This window comes from Zonotrichia albicollis, chromosome 2 (assembly GCF_047830755.1).
Source record: "Zonotrichia albicollis isolate bZonAlb1 chromosome 2, bZonAlb1.hap1, whole genome shotgun sequence".
NCBI classification, from domain to species: Eukaryota; Metazoa; Chordata; class Aves; order Passeriformes; family Passerellidae; genus Zonotrichia; species Zonotrichia albicollis.
Window position 1 is genome coordinate 43,603,873 of NC_133820.1, and position 20,778 is coordinate 43,624,650.

Below are 20,778 nucleotides of genomic sequence, written 5' to 3' on the forward strand. Positions count from 1 at the left end.
CAGGGGAGCTTGTTTGTCTCCACAGCACTGCCTGCCATAAGGTGGCCAGTTCATCTGTTAGAAATGGAAGTGTTGAGTTTTGGCAGTGGAGCAAGGGGATGGATTTCACAGCAATTTCTCATCACTACAGAAACAGGCAGCAGCTTAACTGCAGCCACAGACACATTTAAAATAAAGATTGACAGGCTTCAGCAATTCACACAGAAAAGCCACTCCCTTCTTCAATTTGTTTCTTTCTCCCTGACTTTCTCCTGTTAAAGTCCTGAAATATTATCCGTGTCCATTGTCACATGTCAGAACATCTGCTTCTTCAATGTGTCCCTTCAGACTTCTGTTTTTTTCCCCATTATTTCCAAGGTTTACACATCTCAGCCTAAATAAATGAACCTGGCTCCTCTGTGCACCACGTGGACACCTCATGGCTGTCTGCTGGCAGAGCCTTCCTGGGTACAGTGCTGGCTGCAGGCACACTGGTTTTTGTCAAGTGACTGCAACATCACTATGAGATGAGATATAAAAAGCATATAAAAGATGGAACACACAGAGAAAATGTTTGTGACTGAAAAAACAAATCTATCACATCTTCCCCACCGTCAGCCAGAGCTGCTCAAAGAAAGGAAGGTTCTGTCAGCTGGGCTGCCGCAACAAAACCAACATAAACCAGGAGCTGCCCATTCCCATGGCAGGCAGTGGCACCATCACAGGCTGGAACAATACACAGCAGCCATTACTCAGTGCTTGCTCTAAAACTAAAAAAGGTATGTGCATGTGTAATGCTCATTAAAAAGCACTTGTATCTGCAATACACATTATACTTTGTACATCAAGTTATTTCAACTTTTTTATTATGACAATTTACATGTCATATTTATATGAAAGAAATGACAGTAGATATTATAACAAAACCATTATGAAAGAAAAGTTACACAATTAGGCCTACAAGCTATAAAATGGCTTCAGGCCCAGCTTATACACAAAGAGTTCTGACCAGACTGTAGTGAGAGACAACGCTGAACAATTCATTAACAAAAATATTGGCACCAGCCTTAACATTTTTTCTTACTTCATTTACAAGGAATACAGTATTTAAACAGTTGTGTACTGCAAATCTAAAAACATTAGCTGTTAATAAACTGCAGTTAACCCTTTGAGCACTATGCCACCATGATTTCCATTTAAAAAAGTTTTAACGCAGCATGTTTTACATGCACGTGGTATTACCAGTGGGAGGGAAAAGACAGTGAAAGCACCACCCAATTTATGTGCAACAAGAATAACACTTCCAGTTTTTTCAAGATATTTCCCCCCCTTCCCACACACACAGTGTGTGTCCCCAGGTCCTTTCCCTTTGATATTGTAGCAAGTCATGACTGAAGAAAGACTAAAAAAAACAAGGATCAGGACTCAAAAAATGCAAGGATTAAATGCTACATAAAGAGCTCCGAATTTTACTGTGTTAATTCTTTAGAGAAAGAAAACAGAAGATGAGGCCAGCTGTGGAGACCATTTTTAAGGAACTCAACGTGTCTTTGCAAACACACAAACAGCACATGGGAGCAAGACAAAAATGTATTTCATGTAAGCATACCTTAAATTTTAAGAGACCTGTCTGGCAGATTTGATCCAGTTGTCAAAAGAATACTGGAGGGTAAGCATCCATGTGGGACACTGAGAATCCCCAATGTTTGTCTTATGGACAGGATCTGTGCCTGTGTGAGAACTGCCCTGCACCCAGGAATGGTAACATCATGCATCTGGATCAGTCCCATCTGTCCCCTGGCTGAGGCAGGAGCGCGATGAAACACTGGCAGGAATGAGAAACTGCATTGGCAACAGTTTAATGGCAGTTTAGTGCCAGTAAGGGGGACGAGCATCCTTTGAGTGAATACAGGACAGGAATAAGGTACTGTACAAGATTTTAGAGTCCATATAACGAGTACAAAATGGAAAACTAAACAAGGCTTACAGCTTTATGATTTGACTTCCTTTCCTACCACTACCTTGAGTGGCAGATCAGTATCTATTAAGGACTTTTATCTGTTCTAACTAACAAACAGTGCACTGGCTACTAGGTCTATCATCTTTGCAGAAGGACTTTATCCTTGCAGAACCACTTAAGTTCTGACAGACTGATGCAAGTTCAGTTGTGTGGGACACAGTAAGAAGAATAAAGAAAGCAAACTGTCTGGACTTTGACTGTCACCTCTGGAGACAAACATTGTCATTATAATCTATGGACTGATCCTAATTTTTTCTACATCCACATTGCACTGATGGAGGAACATTATTTATTCCCTCAAGGAAGGAGATATCAAGTACATTTTCCAGTTACTTTGAAAATCAGGATGAGAAAAGGAGAGTATCAGGATGATTCTCCTAAATGGAGACCTTCCTTTGGAAATCCCACCTGTAAAGAGCAAGTCACAAGTAGTTTCTAGGCCTGTCCAAGACCTCTCTTGCAAATGGCATGAATTTGCATACACACTATTCCATTCCACTTCCCTCCATCCATTCCCCATCTCCCCATTATTGGAACAAGCATCCCAATAGGAGCAAGTGACTCTGTCTGCACCTGGGGACCCAGTGAGACTGACTATACACAAAGTGCTGCAAAGTGCACAAAGTAAACCAGCCGAACAAACGGAGCCACGCCGTCGCTCGGCTCTCCTCAGCAACCTTTGGGGTTGTATGGAGCAACAGCAGATCTGCTGGCACACGTGTGCCCCTCTAACTGCAGTGCTGTCCCCTCTCCTGCTCCTCAGCTCAGGTGTGGAGGCCCAGCCTTTACAAGATGATAGTCAAAAACCAAGGTTATAAGACTTGCTTTTAATTGCAGTTGAATCTAAATGCTTTACATCAGAGATTCAACTCTAAAAACTTATCTACTGTAGAGTGTTTTATTCTTTCCCCCAGAAGCTCTCTGCAATCTTTTATTTATGTGTTATACTAAGCAATATACATCTTCTGCAATGTACAAAGTAAGTTAAATTACTCTGAAGTATTGGAACAATCACTCCCATATTTTTGTTGTTTAGAACTACCTCATTTAGTTATACTAATCTAAAAGAAGAGCTTGGTAAGTGATGAGACTTTCCAAAGTGACTAGTAATCCTCAATACCCCAACTGATGGGTCTCCAGAAATAATTTCCAACTGATAAGTATTTCTGAAGCCAGAGCTTTACATTAGGTCTCAGACTGAGTAAACCATCAAAAATTAGTCATACAAAATTCTTATATCAGGATATACCAGCAAAAAAAACCCCAAGCAAAACAACAACAGCAAAAAAACCCAAACGGATAATTTCTGCTGGATTTTTTTACTTTCTGCCTTCCAACATTTCACATGAGATACAGTCCCTATGCCAGTTGTTAGGGAAGGGGACACTACCAGCAAATGTGATCTTGACCCTGTAAATCCTTACTTCTGACAATATTCTAAATACTTCTATGGAAGTTTTGAACACTTAAGGACTTGCAAAAATTCTGCTGCCTTATTTCTGGAGATTCCCATAACATATTCAATGCAATTTTCCCCCCAAAGTTACTGTTTCATTTGAAGATACTTGATCTTCCACATATATTTATATATATATTTAAGGACTTTATCTACCCACCGGATCAGAAGCATACACCAAATGCAAATACATACCTAGGGTACCCACTGCACATCAGAACCACATTACAAGTTTGTGAATAGTAATCACTGCACATGTATCAAACCAAATTTTCAAGGCCTATATAAAGCTTTTTTAAATTAGATGATACAAATGTCTTTGTCAGACCAGTTCAGGGTGAACACTACTGCCATGATTTATTTAAATCACTGTGTACAAAGTGAATTTAAAAAAGCAGGTGCCATAAAAACTCCTTGTTTACTTTTCATAAAAGAAGTTTGTAAAAATATGTGATTTGAAATCATTATTTGAAGGTTTAGGCTAGAGCTTCCTACTGAAAAAAACTGAATGAAAACCATGTTATTATAAGCACCTGAAAACAGAGGTATAAAATGGACCCCCTGACAATGAAGGAATAAAATTATTACACAGTCGCAGCATCTGGATACCAGTGTAGTTCAAATAATAGATGTAAAGAGAAATCAGAACAGGTGTACCACTACCATACAATTTTTCTTTTGTGAACATACATCTTTTGCCCCTTGAGCTTCTCAAGGTAAAGTCTCTCAACAAAAGTTCAGACACAGCAATTAGGGAACAGAAGTGAACAGAAAACCAGTCCAACTAAGTCATTAGCTCCCATAATATGGAGAGCAACCGAGACACTTAATACAACAAAACCTTGAAGGTGACACTTCAAAAATGAGCTTTTAAGAAAAAAAGCGTCTCTCATTTCTCTTAAGTGCTGCTAGACCAGAACAATCTGTTTACTCAAAAAAATAGGCAGGAAGATGCAGTGATTTTAAAATGTAATTCAGCATGTACAAAATGAAAGTATCAAAGAGTCGATTGTTCAGCACTGACCTTGCTAACTAAGTATTGTTAAATATGATGCCACTTTCCATCTTATATCAATAATATGCTCAGGTTTATCAGACTCAACAACCAGAAGACAGCAACTGTGGTGAAACCAACCCAGTTGTTAATTCTATCCCCCTAGTGCTTAGATTAACACAGCCCACTCATTACTGCAGTGGCCCTGCTTGTGTGCTTTTTGTCACTGAGTCATAGAAGCCCCACACAGGGAAGGAAACAGCCAGAATTTATCCTGGTGGCAAAAAAAATCCACTCCTCCACTTGATCTATATGTTCTTCTTCCCAGCAGTGCTACTTAGACCACACATAGAAATCAGTTTTCCTCCCAGTCAGTTATATACAAAAGAGCTTGCTGGTAAAAAAAGACAAAGCTGTTAGTGATAATCTGTGCAGAATAAACAAGAGTTTGCTGAAGAAATGCTCAGCATGTTCAGCCAGTAGCTGCTTGGTCTCATTAAAAACAATCCCTGGCCTGTTTCCCGTTTCCCATACAGTTTGAGCTTTAAGCCCAAACCTACACCTGAAGATCACTGTTCAAAGACAACCAGCTCCTGATTTTGCACTGAGCACAGAAGGGCACAAGACTGTAAGGACACCAGGAAGACATTTTCACTCTGGAATCACACACACATACTGTAACGGTATGAACCCGGTGTGATAGCTGGCCTCTTGTCAGAAAATGCCATCTTCCCAAATAGGAGATGATACATTTTCCACCAAGCAGGAAGCCTTAAAAATGACAAAAATACCAAGTTTAAAAATGGTAATACTTTCCAGAGCATTTTTTGCAGTTTTTCCTTGCACACAATTCCCACTGATCTGAGGAGGAACTCTAGATCCTATGGGATGAAGCAATCTCAGGTACGAAGGGTGACTTCTTAGAAGACAGAAAAGCTGCTTTAAGAAGAGACCTATAGAAAGTACAATTGGTAACAACTGGCAATTTTTAAAACATGACACTTCTGATGCAAGCTTCAATGCTCCTATATTGCTTCCTGGTCTTTCCTGCTTGTATAATTTTTCTCGATAATTGGTATGTCCAGAATTGTAACTCTTTTGAATTTTCTTACACATATGAGTATCTCCCCACTAAGTATTTAGCATTTGGAGGTGACTCTACAAGCAAGAATGTTTGATCAGATAATAAAAGGCTCTATCAGGCAGCAAATGAAAACATGGCACTGGCAAAACAAATGAGGAACTATAGACTCCACAGAGTTGATGGATGTGAATCAGTTTGCATTGCAAGAATTAAAAGAATTAAAAATGCTCAGCAACTACTGTCATGGACAAGTGGAAGCCTTGTGTTCTTACTTGTTCTAACACACAAGTATATTAGAATTTAGAAATACTGCATTTATGCATCACCTAGGCAAAAAAAAGCACTAGAGTAGCTTAAAATGCTACAAATGCTTTTAAGAACTCATTCTAAGCTTCTGTGGCTCTTCACTACCCCATTTTATTAATTTAACTGTTAATTGTTAACATCAGTAAGGTAGGAAAACATTTAATCTTCGATGAAATTAAATTGTCATGTAGAGAGTGATTTCTCTTTGTTTTTAATCACAAGCCTGCTTAGCACAGCAGATGATGAGCAAGTTCCGTCTTTTTGCAGCTTTCTGATCCTAGTTTTATAGCATGATATGTGCACTGCTAGAATCCAAAGGAGCAAAAGTCACAGAGTGGTTCTGAGAGACCTTGGGGAGAAAAAAGTGGGGAAACAAAACCAAGATTTTAAAGGCCAGAAGGTAGGTAAAATTTGGATCTATGTTTTCTAGAGAGGTATTTAGTAAAGGCCTAATGCTGGTTTTAGTACAAGAAAACAGAAGTGCTTAATGATTAATTAGTAAATACAATATAATGGGAGGGAATCAGGTGGGGCAGGAAAGGAGAACTCACTCCTCAGTGGCAGCAGCAGCTTTGGTGCATCCATTGCCGGCAATGGACATAAACACCAGTCAAAAATCCAAATCTCAGAGCAAAAGGATTAACAGATGTGACCTTTTTGGATTTCAACGTTTGGCAGATTTGTTTGAGCTGCCTGTGTCCTATAACATGTACAAATGCTACAGCCTACATCTTAATCAGAGTACAGAGAAAACGGAATGCTCTTGATGCGCCCCATGTTGATTTGGTGGGGTTTTAATTCTTCCAATGTCTTTTTCTTTTCCCCTTGAATAAAAGCACATATCACTTCATGCCTGCTGAAAAGTTGATGAGATGTCTTGGAGTCAAGCGTTTTCTCTCAGAAACTCTGCCGTCTTGAAATCAGTTGGTCACATGGTAGTTATTAAAATGTATTTTAAGAAAATTCTAATGGCCAAAGGCCAACAACTACATTCAAAACCTGCTAATACATCCAGGCAAATAATCAAAACCAAAACAAAAACACACACAAACCCCAAACAGGAAACCTCCAAAAGGAAAACTGTTCCATTTGTTTACTTCAATTTGAAGTAGATATTAAGGGCATGAATGGACCAGTCATGGTTTATTTGAAAATCCCTCCATCCTCTTATGCACTGTCATTCTGTGGTCAATGCCGTTTGTACAAACACATTTTCTTCAGAATACTCCAACTGCTTATGAAACTCATGTGGCCAGGCAGCGACTGCAGGGTTCTTTTGTCTGTAAAAGTCTGCAGTGCTTACAGACTTACTTGACATCCAGCTTACAGACTTACTTGACATCAAAACGTCCTCCCTCTAGACACTGTCCATTGAAGGCCATCTCATGAACTGTGCATGAGATCACTTTAGAAATTCATGGCTAAAGTGTTTCGACTGTCAAAAACTTCATTACAGTACACTTCACTGTACAAACATTTTAAAGGATGTTTATTAGGAAAGTCTGCAAGTCATAATGAATAGCAGAGTTCTTGTTTATGGTACCTTCTTGGCCTCTAATAATTCTGTTTGCCTCCAGTATTAAAATCAAACTGCTTCCATGAAGGTGATTACTAAAATGAGCTATGGTATGTTAACCTACAACTCACAAAATGCGACAGTACAGACATTAATTTTGCTTTTAACTGTCTGTTAAGTTGTAATCTAAGTTGTGAACATTTAAATATAATATATATCTCATATGAAAAAGCTAAAGCACAAGTGCTTCTGCACCACCCCCCTCCCATCCCCCCACCCCCTGAGCCAAACCCACCCCAGTTCCGGTTTGGGCCCTGACTGATTTGGAATGCTTTCTTAGGCCACCCATTTCCACAAATTTGTATGCACTCAGGAAATATAAAGTCAAAAATATACAAATCTCTTGTTGTTATAAGGTTTTTGTGAGTGAAATTACCCAGGACCATGGACTTGGAAGGAGAAGGGGGGGGTAAGAGAGGGAATTTACAGCAATTCGTCTTCAAAGTTCAAAACTGGTCACTTCACAGAAAGACTGCAGGACTGGTGAAATTCTTGCTTCTAGAAAGTGATACTGTAGTGGAGAATTTTCTAGGAAAAATAAAACAACTTTTAATAACTGGCCCGCTGGTATGAGCTACCGTGGAATAAATTAGCACAAAAATGGAAGTCTTATAACTGTTCACTGTTACAGACGTAATCAACAAGGTCAGTCACTCTCAAAAGTTCATCTTCATCTTCCTCCGGCCCTACCGCTTCCTGCCCACTGCCTGTCCCGTTGGGTGCCAGGCTGGCGCTGGCTGTGCTGTCCTTGGGGGCCTGGGTCTTCTCGCCTGGCTTGCCAATCAAGTTCTCAATGGTTTTCCCTGGGCTCTGTCCGTTGGTGGAAGGCAAGTCCACCAGGCTGTAGTCCAAAGGGCTCTCTACTTTCCCTACATTATCAAAGTCATCTTCGTCATCGCTCTCTATCCGGTAGCAGTGCTTCTTGGGGTTGTCTGGGGGGGCTTGTGCTGCTGGCAGCTTCTCTGCGGGAGCGGGGGTTTCTGCATCGTCGTTGGCGTTCTCGCACGCATCTTCCTCGTCGGTCTCAATTCGATTCAGGCGTTTGCGGACAGGCTTTCCTTCTTCCTCCTCATCCTCTCCTTCTTCCTCGGAATAGTCATCTGTACTTCGCCGACGTTTTCGAATCAATCGCTTGGACTCCTTTGTGGATTCCTCATCTTCAGAGTTTTTAGATGTGTAGCTCTCTGGAAGAAGCAGCAGACTTAGAGCCATTAGCAAATCTCAGTGCAACATTTATTGTTCATCTTTCACCCTCACCAACAAGACAGCTCTCTGAGCACACACATTTCTGTCTCCTTCCCCAGGTTCCCCAACCAAGCCAAAAGGCTTGCATTCTTTATACTTTTTAAATTAACTTCTAACGTAGCAAGTATTAATCATTTATGGATATTCTGTTTCCAATCTGAGGAGTACCAGATGCTTTGGAAGTAGGTGTGCTCTTCCCTAAAACTGGTAACTCCATGCTGGGAATGACACAGAACTGCACTCCTCATCTCATTGTATGCACTTTATTTGTACCCTGACAGGAACTCACAACCCAAATAATGGCTGGTCTATCATAAAATTCACATATCTACACACACACATACACACACAGAGCTGTACTATACCCCTGCCACCTCCAAATTATATACAACTTATTTTAATGGGAGGCTTGCTGCTTTGGTAAATGGGACTACTGCCTACACCCTGACAGCCTTTACACTCATCTTTGGTGGCTGTGGTGAAAAAAGATGGAAACTGAAAAATCAAATGGCAAATATAATTTGTTGTCTCTTTGTGATTCCCATTAGAAATCATGGGAATTTTTATTTTAAAGCGTATTATTTAATGTAAGTTCAAGTTGATTGAGACCGTCAGTATTCCTCTATTTTTAAAGTAATTACAATTCCAGTAACACTGTTATGTGTTTTATGATATACTGTGGGAACTGTGTGATGGTGCTGGAAAGGTGCCAAATGGTGCTGATTTTAATATACAGAAAGCCAATACTTAAAATACCTGAGGAAGTGGGACTTCATGAAGAAAAGACAACGTCAATCAGAGAATGTTTAAAGCCACTAGTACTGGTAAAAAAAAGCCACCACAGAGCCTGAGAACAGGCTGCATTGAACTTCATGTTTTTGAGACACTACAGACTTGCATCACCTACTTGTTTCCCTTCACCTAGAAGATACTCTACCACTCTGTAATCTCCAGAGACCCCTTCCAAAACTGAGGCACTCAGGGAGCCAAGGACAGTTCATTTTCTGAGGAAGCCTGGTATCCATCGCAACTTGCACCACTCAGCATTTGGAAAGCCAAAGCGAAGGTCTGATAATCCAGGCCCCCACAATCCAAAACAGGCAAAGTCAGCTGCTGATTTTGTAAAAGCTAATTAATTATAAATCACAAAGCATGCCAACCACCCATGGTGTGCCTGACGTTACTGAGAGAGGCTTCTTCTGCACTTGGCACAGCTCCTTAAACAGGAGATGGAACGGCTCTGAACCGCCAGCACAAACACAGTCAGGGCACCAGTGGCAATGCCCTTCCTCCTGCACAAGAGAATCTTTAGAGGCTGGTGGGATGCAGCTTTGTGTTCTCTTAACAGAAAAGTGCTGAAACAGCTGTATTACTGCCAATTTTGGAATCCCAATACTCTGTGTCAGGCAGTAAATTCAGACTTGGAAGTCAGGATGAGGGGCAATGATAAATTTGAGAAGTGACTCAGTGCATCATAAAGTACCAGTGGGTTTCAGAAGGAGAGTTTCTGAGAAACATCAAGGAACTCTAGAAAGACAATTCTCTGAAATCTTGGAATTACATAACTTTCTCTTTGTGCTGATGCTGACATCCACATGCTCCTGGAAGTGTTGGACTGTTTATTTTACCTTCACTATCTGAAGTGGAGAGTCTGCGTTTATGAACTCTTCTCAACTCCTTCCCATATCGGACACTTTTCTGTGAGCCATCACTTTCTGAATCTTCCTTATAATTGACTTGTCTCTTCTGATTCCTTCTTGATCTTCTCCTCCTAGTTTCCAGGTAATCATCATCACTGTAATCTGTGTAATCACCACTCTCTGTATGGAACAAAACAGTGATGTGCATTAGTCCATCAAAGCAAAACTGCATCACATTAAAAAATTAGGTAAGTTTCCTAATTCAGATAGTTTCCTTATGGTATTTTTGTTGCCTCATCTCTACTGGTGTCAAAGACGTCTCTACAACTCCCAGCAGTGGAAACAACCTTACTGGTAAGTGGAGTTGATGGCACACATTACCAGTGCCTCCAGAGAGTCTGTTCTGCTTTTAAAATTTAAATAATGTGTACTCTATTAAAAGACTTTTAAGAACAGGTAGATGAAAAATGACTGACAAGAGGAAATTCCAAGATCAGAGTTATATAAGTTAACAACAAAAACCAGTTTCACTCAATCGTGGGTTTGCTTAAAATAGAAACCACACAGAAGAAACTTACCATCAATCACAGTTCTTCCTGCACCAGTCTACTGCAGCTAGAGTCTTCAAAAATTAAATTTATTTACATCAGTTGAAAATAGCCTCAAATCAACTTCATCTGCTTTTCACTGAGCTATGCCAGAACCATCATCCCAAGATACATTTCTATAAAAGTCACACACTATTTCTAAGTTAGAGATTGACATGAGCCACAGATCAAAGTGGCATCCTCTTTACTTGCTAAAATATTTGACAAAGAAACAGAGCAAGTCAGCAAGAACAACCAGCTTCAAAAAGAAACTCCATCTCTGGAGACTGAAAATAAAGCCTCTTGCAGGGCACCTGACTTTCTTAGCTGAAAACAGGGTTAAAGCAAGATCCTGATGAACAATAATGAGGGTAAGAGAAAAAGAGAAACATGCCGTTCACGTTATACTTTAGATATATATGGAATGATACAGGAATCAGTTGATTTTATCACAGATATGTGTCCACCAGGAAACAAACAGTTGTTCTTGTGCATTACAGAACAGATAAGCAATCTCTTTAGACTTCTGTCAGTATCTTTATTGATAAGAGCTTATGATCAATGCAATGATGCATTGAGGACAAGGAGATAACATTGACTATAATCACTCCTATATTTGTTTTCATCTGTTCGTGTATGGACCTTTCTTTTGGAAATCAGTATTCCAAACCAATTTACTCCAACATGTCCACCGTCTATAATCTAGACAGACAGATAAAACACTGATAACATAACACACACTGCAGTAAGTTAACATTCCAGTATAGTTAGAACCTTAAATTCACAATAAGAGTGAGAAAAAATGAGTGTTTATGTATATGGCACTTTCTAGTCTGTGTCTCAAATGAAGCAGAAACAAGGAGGACAGTCTTCAGAGAAAGAAGCTGATCATGAAGAGTTTATGTAGTGCACAGGTACTATTCCCACACTTCAAACCATGCCAACAGAAAATGAAGTAGTTGAAGGACAAGTAGAATAACATGAATTATTAGGTTCTCCTGTGATGCAAAGTCTTCAGTTACTAAAGATTTTAAAGATAATTTTAGGAGAAAGAGATTCAAGGTGTTATTCTTTGCTTTCAAGCCTCCCAGAAAACACAAAATGCCATACAACTGAAGTTTTCTTCCATAAAAGTGACGGAAAATGTTTCTTTCTGAATCTTTTTCATAGCTGTGTTCAGAAGGTCTTCTACTAGCTATAAAGAAGCACACTTTTGTCTCCATCCTCTTTCCTATAATCCTGTGCCAAACACGAGAGGTAGTAGAGGTAGCTGCAACTATCCACAATGGTGGCCTCTAGAATCATAGCACAAGCATTTATTTAAATACATCATTACCTAGAAATGCCAAGAACCTAGTGCTCAATATCAGTTTCCTGAAAAATACTGACAGCAGAACAAGTAGCAAACTGCTTCACAGCAGAGATGACATCTGACTTGACCAAAGCAAGCAAACAAGCTAGTCAGTCGTGACAGAAGCTCAGACTGCCCTTCTCTCTCTCTCCAGAACAGAGTATTTAAAATATCAAAGACTGCTTGTACTCACCAGACTCTCTGCTTGAATTGTCCTCAGACTCTTCATCTTCATCATCTTCAGAGTATTTTTTCTTGACTGTTTTCCTTCGTAACCGCCTGCTTTGCCTCATGGGCCTGGAGAGGTGTCGCCTGGATATGCGGGCACAGAACTCGGAGTCACTGTCCTCGTTTGATGGTGGGTCATCTTCACTTTCATCAAGATTTTCCTCTGATACAACAAACTCATCCTGAGATCTGTTCAGAGGAAAACCCCAGACAACAGAGCTAGGTGTTACAACCAAAGGATTGAACTAGTACTTGTATTTTACAAGCAAATGATAAGTACCATTTTACACAAAACAAAAAAGCACAAATCTTATCATGAGGAGCAAAGACCCAGAGAGAGCAAGCTGCCATCACTGACATGAGGTTTCAGCTGTGTATTTGGGACATGGTGCTATAGTGCAAGACATTACACAGCAGACTACAACAGCAGGTGGATACAAACACTCTGTCAAACCAACACTGCAGGTGGCATTAACACAGGACAGATTCTACAGTGCTCATATTGTTCATTGCAATGTAATGTCTGCACAGCAGTAAGTGTGGAGGGAAAAAACCACCAACAATGTTCTAGCAAAGGTGACCTTCCCTTTACAAACCCAGAACTGTCCCACACAATTTCTGACAATTAGAATATTGTGTCTTTATACAAAACTATGGCTCTAATGCAAAACATGCACCTCACAACCTTATAAGCTCGTAACATTCCCATAATTTCAAGTGAGTCAGGCCTTTTTAAAAATCATCGAACACTGAAGGTACACAGTCACTTGCATTTGGCTGCCAGCTGAATCTGAATTCCAGTGTAAGATCCAGAAGGCCTTAAGCAGAGGATGGAGTTGAAAATGCATGAGCACACTTTAACAGATCAATGCACTATTAATTCTGTGACATTTCCACAAGCTACACTCATTGATTAGAAATTTCCAGCGTGTGTAGCTCAATTATTCAGGGTGCCAATGAAATGTCCTTAGCATAGTCACAGGTGAAAAACAAAGCTCAAAATTTGCATTTATCTTGTATAGATTTTCCATACACTTAGTAAATTGACTCAATGATTGGTGTAAAGCTTTAAAAGTTGCTGGTAAAGAGCCTATAACCTCATGCCTGCTTTATTATGTTGCTTCATTAAGGCATAAAGTTAATCTAAAATTATCAGGTTTTTTAACATCAGTAATTGCCCAGACTGAATGAGGAGAAATTCTGTGTTAAGTGAGTTTCAGTCAGCCAAAGCAATGACATGCATTTGTTTTTTACAGTATAAGCCATTTCTTTGACTGTTTTCAAAATCTACCTCCTACAGAGCAGCAACCAAGAACTAATTTCAGAATCTGCCTGAAGGTTTTGTATGCTCTAAATAATGAAAATTTTCCTCTTCCAATTTCTAAATAACGACCAGGCCAAAAAAATCCTACAAAATAGGAATTTTCAACTCTAATTTTTAAAAGGGAACAACCAGCCTCATTTTAGCTACATTTTTGTTACAGATTTCTGCTTGACAGTCACATCAGCCAGAGAACTGAGCCCACCTGGCTCCTTCACTAACAGAAGCCTGTAGTAAGGCCTCAAACATCACAGTCTGGTTTCCAGCATGTATTAGGCTTAAAATACAGATTGGATGATGTCAGCACATGGATCCAGAATGCAGTTTTTCCAGTACAATGTTCCCTAGGCCAGGAGGAGTCCATAGGAGGGGGTTTGGAACTGGGTGATCTTTAAGGTCCCTTTCAACCCAAACCTTTCTATCACTCTCTGACTTTTACTGGCAATGTACAGTGCCATTCCAGCACCGGGAACATGCTCCTGATGGTCATTTCAGGGGCAGTCCAGAGTCACAGAAGCCTGCAGAGCTCAGTGACTTGTGGTGGAAGTTAAATTGCAGACCTACCCATCACTGATCTTGAATTCATCCTCACTCTCTTCTTCATCCATGTTACTGTCACTATCCAAGTCATTTAGTCGCCGTCGTTTCTTGCGTCGCACTGCAGCAGCCCTTTGTGGTCGCTTGTTCTCCTTCCTTTCTTCCTCAAGGATTGTGGAAATGTCTTTCCCACGGTGACCTGTGATATTTGACATGTCTTTGCCTCTGCCAATGCCTGAATTCAGTAAGAGAAAGGGGAAACAATAGCAAGTTTATTTTCTTGTTTAACTTTCTACAGATCTTTCTTGCATGTGCCTGCCTTCAGTTTCTTTTCTGTCAAGCAGAGTATTTTCTTGTCAAGCAAGACTATGTCCAGAGTCTTGCTCTGACATACACAGCCCAGCTGTGGTCACTTGGAAATACTGAGGTGAATGCAGAAGGTCATGGTTAAGTGTCTGCATTCTAATACTCAACCCCAAACCACACTATTACCATGCCAGTGCCTTTTGAGAGGGAAATTACCAGAAAATACACATTTTTCATAAGGCTGAATATCCTTCTTAGGAGATGAAAGGTTTGAGTTGTGATTTGGCCAAGAAGTGGGGTTTTTGAAAAGGTTTTTTAGTTTTGAGATTTAGTTATGTTTACTGTAATGGACCTTGTGTTACACACCCACAGATTTTCACATTGTCTGCCTACATCCACGAGCTTCTGAAACTGGTGAGTGTCTGGTGATGCCACAGGCCAAATAGCTGAGGGACAATGTTTCATGGCTGTTTGCTTCAGGCAAGTTAATGTGATGTAGAAGCACAAATCCATCTGGTTTGGTCCCATGTTGCCATAATGGCAACAAAGAACAGAATTTCACTTTTTATGGTGTTCAGATAAGAAGTGCTAATAGAGCTGAATGAATATTAAGACAATTTCCTACACCCAGACTTTTAGGGGGGTCCAACTGCAGACCAATTTGTGAGTCCTCTTTTTACAGGGCACAAATGTCAATAGCACTGCTGCCATTTCAATCTCAAATCCAAAACTTACTCATTACATATACAAAAACCTGCACAGGCTATATTTAACTATCAACTTTTACTAATTTTCTTACATCTTTTGGCAGCATGGGATGGCCACTCCAAAATACAGCAGTAAAAAAATACCCCTGGCAAACTACAGAGTTTAAAGGGAGCGGGTTATATTTATTGCTTCTCATATCAAAATAAATTTGCTCTCCATCTCCATCACCACCAATGCAAAACAAGTAACATAAGAAACATACCTCCTCCATCAGCCTCCTTGATATCATCTTCAATTGCCTCATCAATTGCCTCATCAAATTCATCAAACCTAAAAATAACAGCTTCCATTTACCACTTTGAAGTGAACCTTAATTAAATCGTTACAAAAACATATGTCAAAAATCTGAAGAAATTACACTGCACAGAGTGGGCTGGATATATAATTAACTAAAATAATGGGCCAGATTTTTTTTTAAATGGCTATTTTATTATCAAAGTTGTGTTTCTTACTTCTACTTGCTTGAGGATTATTTACCATTGTCTGTCTCACTACTGAGTTACATGAACAGAAATCCCCTCCCATTTTACACAATAGGCCTCTGAATTTAAACATACATAATCTGAAAATTCTTTAAAATGGTTTCAATAGCGTTTTCATACAAAGTATTCACCATTTTTCCACAATTTTTATTAGATTACATTAGCTCTACCAACCTTCAAAACAGCCTGAGAATCATCTATTAAACTCAATGTACAACTCTTTTTTTCTGTCCACATTTTCCTTCAGAACTGATTGCACATAGCTGCTTTCTACTCTTAAAGCTCATGATACTTTGTGGATCTGCAACATTCTAAGCTGAACAGATAAAATAAAACACAAAGTACAAAGTTCCTCATAAATCTACATAAGTAAGTTGTAATGCAATGTTACATAACTGAATAGACAAACAAAAGCAAAGTCTTTGAATCTGCTTGTCCTGCAACAGCTTTTATAAAACTGCATAAATCTCGGCACCCTGAATGGCTCATTTAAAGAGAAGAGCAAACTGAAGAAAAAAGATCCAATCCTTTCAACACAGATGACCTCAGTTTGTTTCTTCAGTTATGAATTCAAATTCCATAAAAAAGGATTGTTACCTGTTCATAAAAATAGATGCCTTGAGCTCCAACATGCAAAAGTACAAATTTTATTAACTATATAGAAAAGAATTTTTATTTAGATGCAAATTCTTCTTCTCATTTTTTTAAAAGTTATTTGTTGTATTTTTTTCAGATTCAGACAACTAACAACTGGACAATACGTTCTTTAAAGATTCCAATTCTCAGTCATGAAGGAAAGGTTACAGTTATATTTACCTTGGTCCTCCATAGGAACCTCTGGCAGTACAAGGAAAAAAGAAATCTAATACTTTACTCTGTATTCCAATAGTAAGCATAAAACACTTTCTCCTTTAAAAATAAGGTGATGGACTTCTGATATCTTTATATTCCTTAGGAACAATTGCATGCCACTCTCAAGGCTGCTTTACCCAGCAAGGAAATAACTCTGAAATTATCCCACCAGTTAGATTACTTTCACATTACTCAAACACTGTTTTCCCTCCACACAGCTAAAAAAACCCCCTCTTTAAAATGTGAGAAATCACTTAATGCTTTCAAACCACTGCTAACAAATAACCTGAGCTCAGACAAGGGTGAGCTGACAGCTGCTTGTCCATTAGGTGTAATGGAACATAATTTCTTCTGCTGCTGCTCAATTCATGATGCAGGTTATTGCTAACTTGCTCATGAGAGGACTCAACAGAAAAGTGATACAAAGGGATTACAGATCCCTTAGAGAACCAGGATGCTCCACAATACCGATCTCTTTCCCAGTGGAATAAGACTTTAAGCATTTATTTTCCTCTGCTGTCACAACTTTCAGTGACACCAGTGGAACTTCACTGCAGACATATAAATCTGACACACTGATATGTGTAATATTTTCACCAGCTCAAACTTATGTGTATGATGTAGTTTGTAAGAAATATTATCACTTTTTATCAGAAGACTGATTTTCCTGAAACATTACATTCAATAAAAATTTACTGTCATTGCACAACATGAGTCCTGCTGAAGTTGCGCCACACACACCCTACAGGCAGGGAGTTTTTTCCTCCTGGTCAGATGCTGCCTGACCCGGCATTAACATAACAGCAGATCTGTGTAGTCTTGCCTGTAGCACAACATTCCACACAGGAATGCTTGATTTCCCAAAGCAGCAATGGCATTTTCATTAGTGTGACTTTTCCTGTTCATTCAAAAAGTTACCAAAATCCAACAGCTAAGCAAAGTCAGACAGAGTGCTCTGACCAGGCTGGAAAACCCAGCCTATGCAAATGCCATGCCTCTCCTCAGCAGCCAAACCAGGTTGACTATAAATCCAATGATGGTTATTGTTGGAAAGTTTGTTATTTTAGTATTGGAATGTTAGTTTTTGATGATAAAAGTTTACAAAGAGCTACTGCTGGAAAGATAGAGGGTTTTTTTTTTAATACTCCTAATGCATCTAGGACAAACCACCACAATCTCTCAGGCAATCACATCATTTTCTAATCCCAAGGGCATTTTACCTGCCTGGTGGACTGAAGATGATACCGAGTGTCACAAGCTATTATTTAGAAAGCAGTTTATAAAAACAACTTGGTAATACACTGAGAACAAAAGTTGTAATTAAAATCATGCTGCATTTTGAAAACCTTAGTGACCTATCCTATTTTCAGAATGCAGAATCTTGGCACTTTCATTTACTAATTACATTTTGGTCAAAATTTCTCTAAAGAGTTACATATTTCTTGAAAGAGTTTCCTTTTTAGACACACTGTATGATAACTACATTGTAAGTTTCATAACCCTTTCTTGTAAGGATGGTCTAAGGTGGGGAGGGGGAAGAGAGCAAGGAATTGAAGGCCTTTCGAGACACAAGCAAAAGTATCCTGTGTAAGAGAAAGGAAAGGTTTAATTCATCTGCTTTAACTCACTCCAGAAACTGCAGTAGTATCAAAACCTTCTCCAGTACTCCTGAACAAAACACCATATACATTTTCATTTTTTTAATGCATCACACTTCACTATATCACCTTATGCTCTCACAACCACTGAGCATAACCAGTATTCAGAGGAAAGAACAAAGACACTTTAGTTGGGCTTCTCTGTTAAATGCAGAAGTTTACATGAGGAGTGGTGGGATGATTCAGAAAGGAAACAACAGTATGACTTTTGCTGTACAAGCTATTTTAACAAACTGCTGACCTGTAGCTTATGCACTTTCGGGTTCTGGTAGATCTCCTTTCAAGTTTTGATTTGGGCTTTTTGGAATCTTTCTTCTTTTCTTCCTGACCTTCAGGTATTTCTGGCTCCTGTTCAGATAAGACAGAAGCGTCAAAAAAGCATTATCTCCTCCCTCCCTTCATACTCATTATAACTGAACTTGTAATACAGATTATTCCTTCTGTCTAGAAAGCTCATATGCTCAACCCATGACATTTTAACTCGTAATATAGTGACCCATTACAGCAGTTCAGGTGAATTTCCACATTTTGCCCTTTCAGGCTACATCACTTTCCAAACACAGACTTTAAGGATTCAGGCTATTGGATCATAGTCTTTATGCTGCAATGCTGAGATCATGCCTCAGGTGATACTCCTAGGACTAGTGAATGCGGCAGCTGAACAAACTGTGGCCACTGCCTCTACATACTGAGCACAGGGATACCTTTACACAGTGAAGTTTCAATAAAGTTTAATGCAGATTAGTTTTATTACATTGTTTGCAAGTTATTAATTTTAAAGCAAAATAATCTGCCCCAAGGCTCCATTTTTCAAATATTTGCTTTCAGCCATAGATTCTTTGGCAAGTTTGTAAAATCTGTTATTGGTTTTCTGTTATTCAAAGACAGGGAGAAAAAGCTGGCCTTGTTACAGCCAGGCAGAGTGGAAAGTCAATGTTTAAAATGAACAAAAGTTCAAAATGGAACTGCAAAGAACAGATTATATAATTCCAGATGAAAGCATTTGGCTAACACTTCAAGAGACTTGCTTTAGTGTATTTAAGTGAGAAGAGGCTGTTCTTCATGTGAATCAAAGCATTTTTCCTCTTTTCTCAAGGGAAACCATACAAAAGCATCTGCTAATTAAATGCTGAATGTTTACAGTTCTTAATCACGTGACCTTATCCACTCGTTGAATGCAAATGCTGTGTGGCCTAGAGATCCTACACATTCCCTCTGAATCATAAGCCAGAAACATTTGTTTCCATCAGTTCCAAAGGAAAGCCATGACAATTAGCTCAGACCTAGGCAACTGCACAGCAAACACCAGAGCTAAATAACTGCTTCCCACCTTTACAGACTACTGAATATTGAGCACTCAACTCAAAATCCAACTGTAATGGGCAGGGAGGTAGTCCTGCAATCCCTCACTGGGAGAGGACTCTGGGTGGCATCAGGTGGCTCTGATAAACACCATAAAGTTCCCTTGGTTTCTCTACTATATTCAGTCTAAAATGAAGAGTCTAGAATTATTTCTGATCTGTATATAGATTGATTTTTCTTTCCAAGATGCTACTAGCACCCCTGACACAGCACTGAGAGACTTCTTCCCTGAGAAGTTTGGAAAATAAAGCAATAATACCACACAGACACACTAGCTTACCTGAGGTGGAATGATGTTCTCAATACTGATACCCACGTACACCAATCGCTCTTTTCTTAAAGAGAGAAAGAAAATGAAAGTAAGTTTACAGAAAGTCTGCAGATATCTAAAATAAAGCTATAATTAGCACCATTTGAAGTTCTTACTAGGCAGAAGCATCCCAAGAGGATGTTCCAAGTGAAAAATTATTGAAATTGGGATTATATGCTAATTCTCATGTGATTATATTTTTCTGCGTGTATAATGTAAGAGATTTCCAAAGAGTTCTCAAAAACAACAGTACTTGAAGACTGTGGGCAGGCACCACAGAAATTATTGAATTTGGGGTATAAAAAGCAAGTAAAAAAACAACTGAAAAATATTAATGCTGTGATGAAGATTATGTTGTCAGATCTGTAACTACCACCAATCGTGAAGGTGATGAAAGACAAAATGGGAATTCAGAATCATACTGAACTGGAAAAAATATGTAAACATAGGATGCAATCCAAAATGGATAAATGCCAGATATTAGATCCAAGCAGAAGAACCAACTCTAGAAACACCAGGGGACAAATAACTGCCTACAGAGCAATTCTTTGCCAGAGAAGAACAGCCTGAGCAAAGATCAGCAGAGTCAAACTGCTGCTCAAAGAACTATGATGATAGACAGATGTGCAAATAGGACCACAGCTGACAGGACACCTTGAAGGACACCTGCCATGGCAGTCAGTCCTGTTCACACCTGGCTGGAGCACTTAGAGCCA

At 39.3% G+C, this 20,778-nt stretch overlaps 1 protein-coding gene across 1 annotated transcript in view; it reads right to left on the reverse strand.

Annotated features, from left to right (window-relative positions):
• Positions 1-844: 844 nt before the first annotated feature.
• RSF1 (remodeling and spacing factor 1) overlaps positions 845-20,778 on the reverse strand; it is a 67,717-nt gene continuing 47,783 nt past the window's right edge. The window contains exons 10-16 of the mRNA XM_005495475.4: positions 20,033-20,087; positions 18,632-18,738; positions 15,601-15,668; positions 14,352-14,559; positions 12,432-12,655; positions 10,289-10,480; positions 845-8,599 (exon numbers count right to left, since the gene is read on the reverse strand). Coding sequence (XP_005495532.2) covers positions 8,025-8,599; positions 10,289-10,480; positions 12,432-12,655; positions 14,352-14,559; positions 15,601-15,668; positions 18,632-18,738; positions 20,033-20,087 — 1,429 coding nt within the window. The 3' untranslated portion in view covers positions 845-8,024. The remainder of the gene's footprint in view (positions 8,600-10,288; positions 10,481-12,431; positions 12,656-14,351; positions 14,560-15,600; positions 15,669-18,631; positions 18,739-20,032; positions 20,088-20,778) is intronic.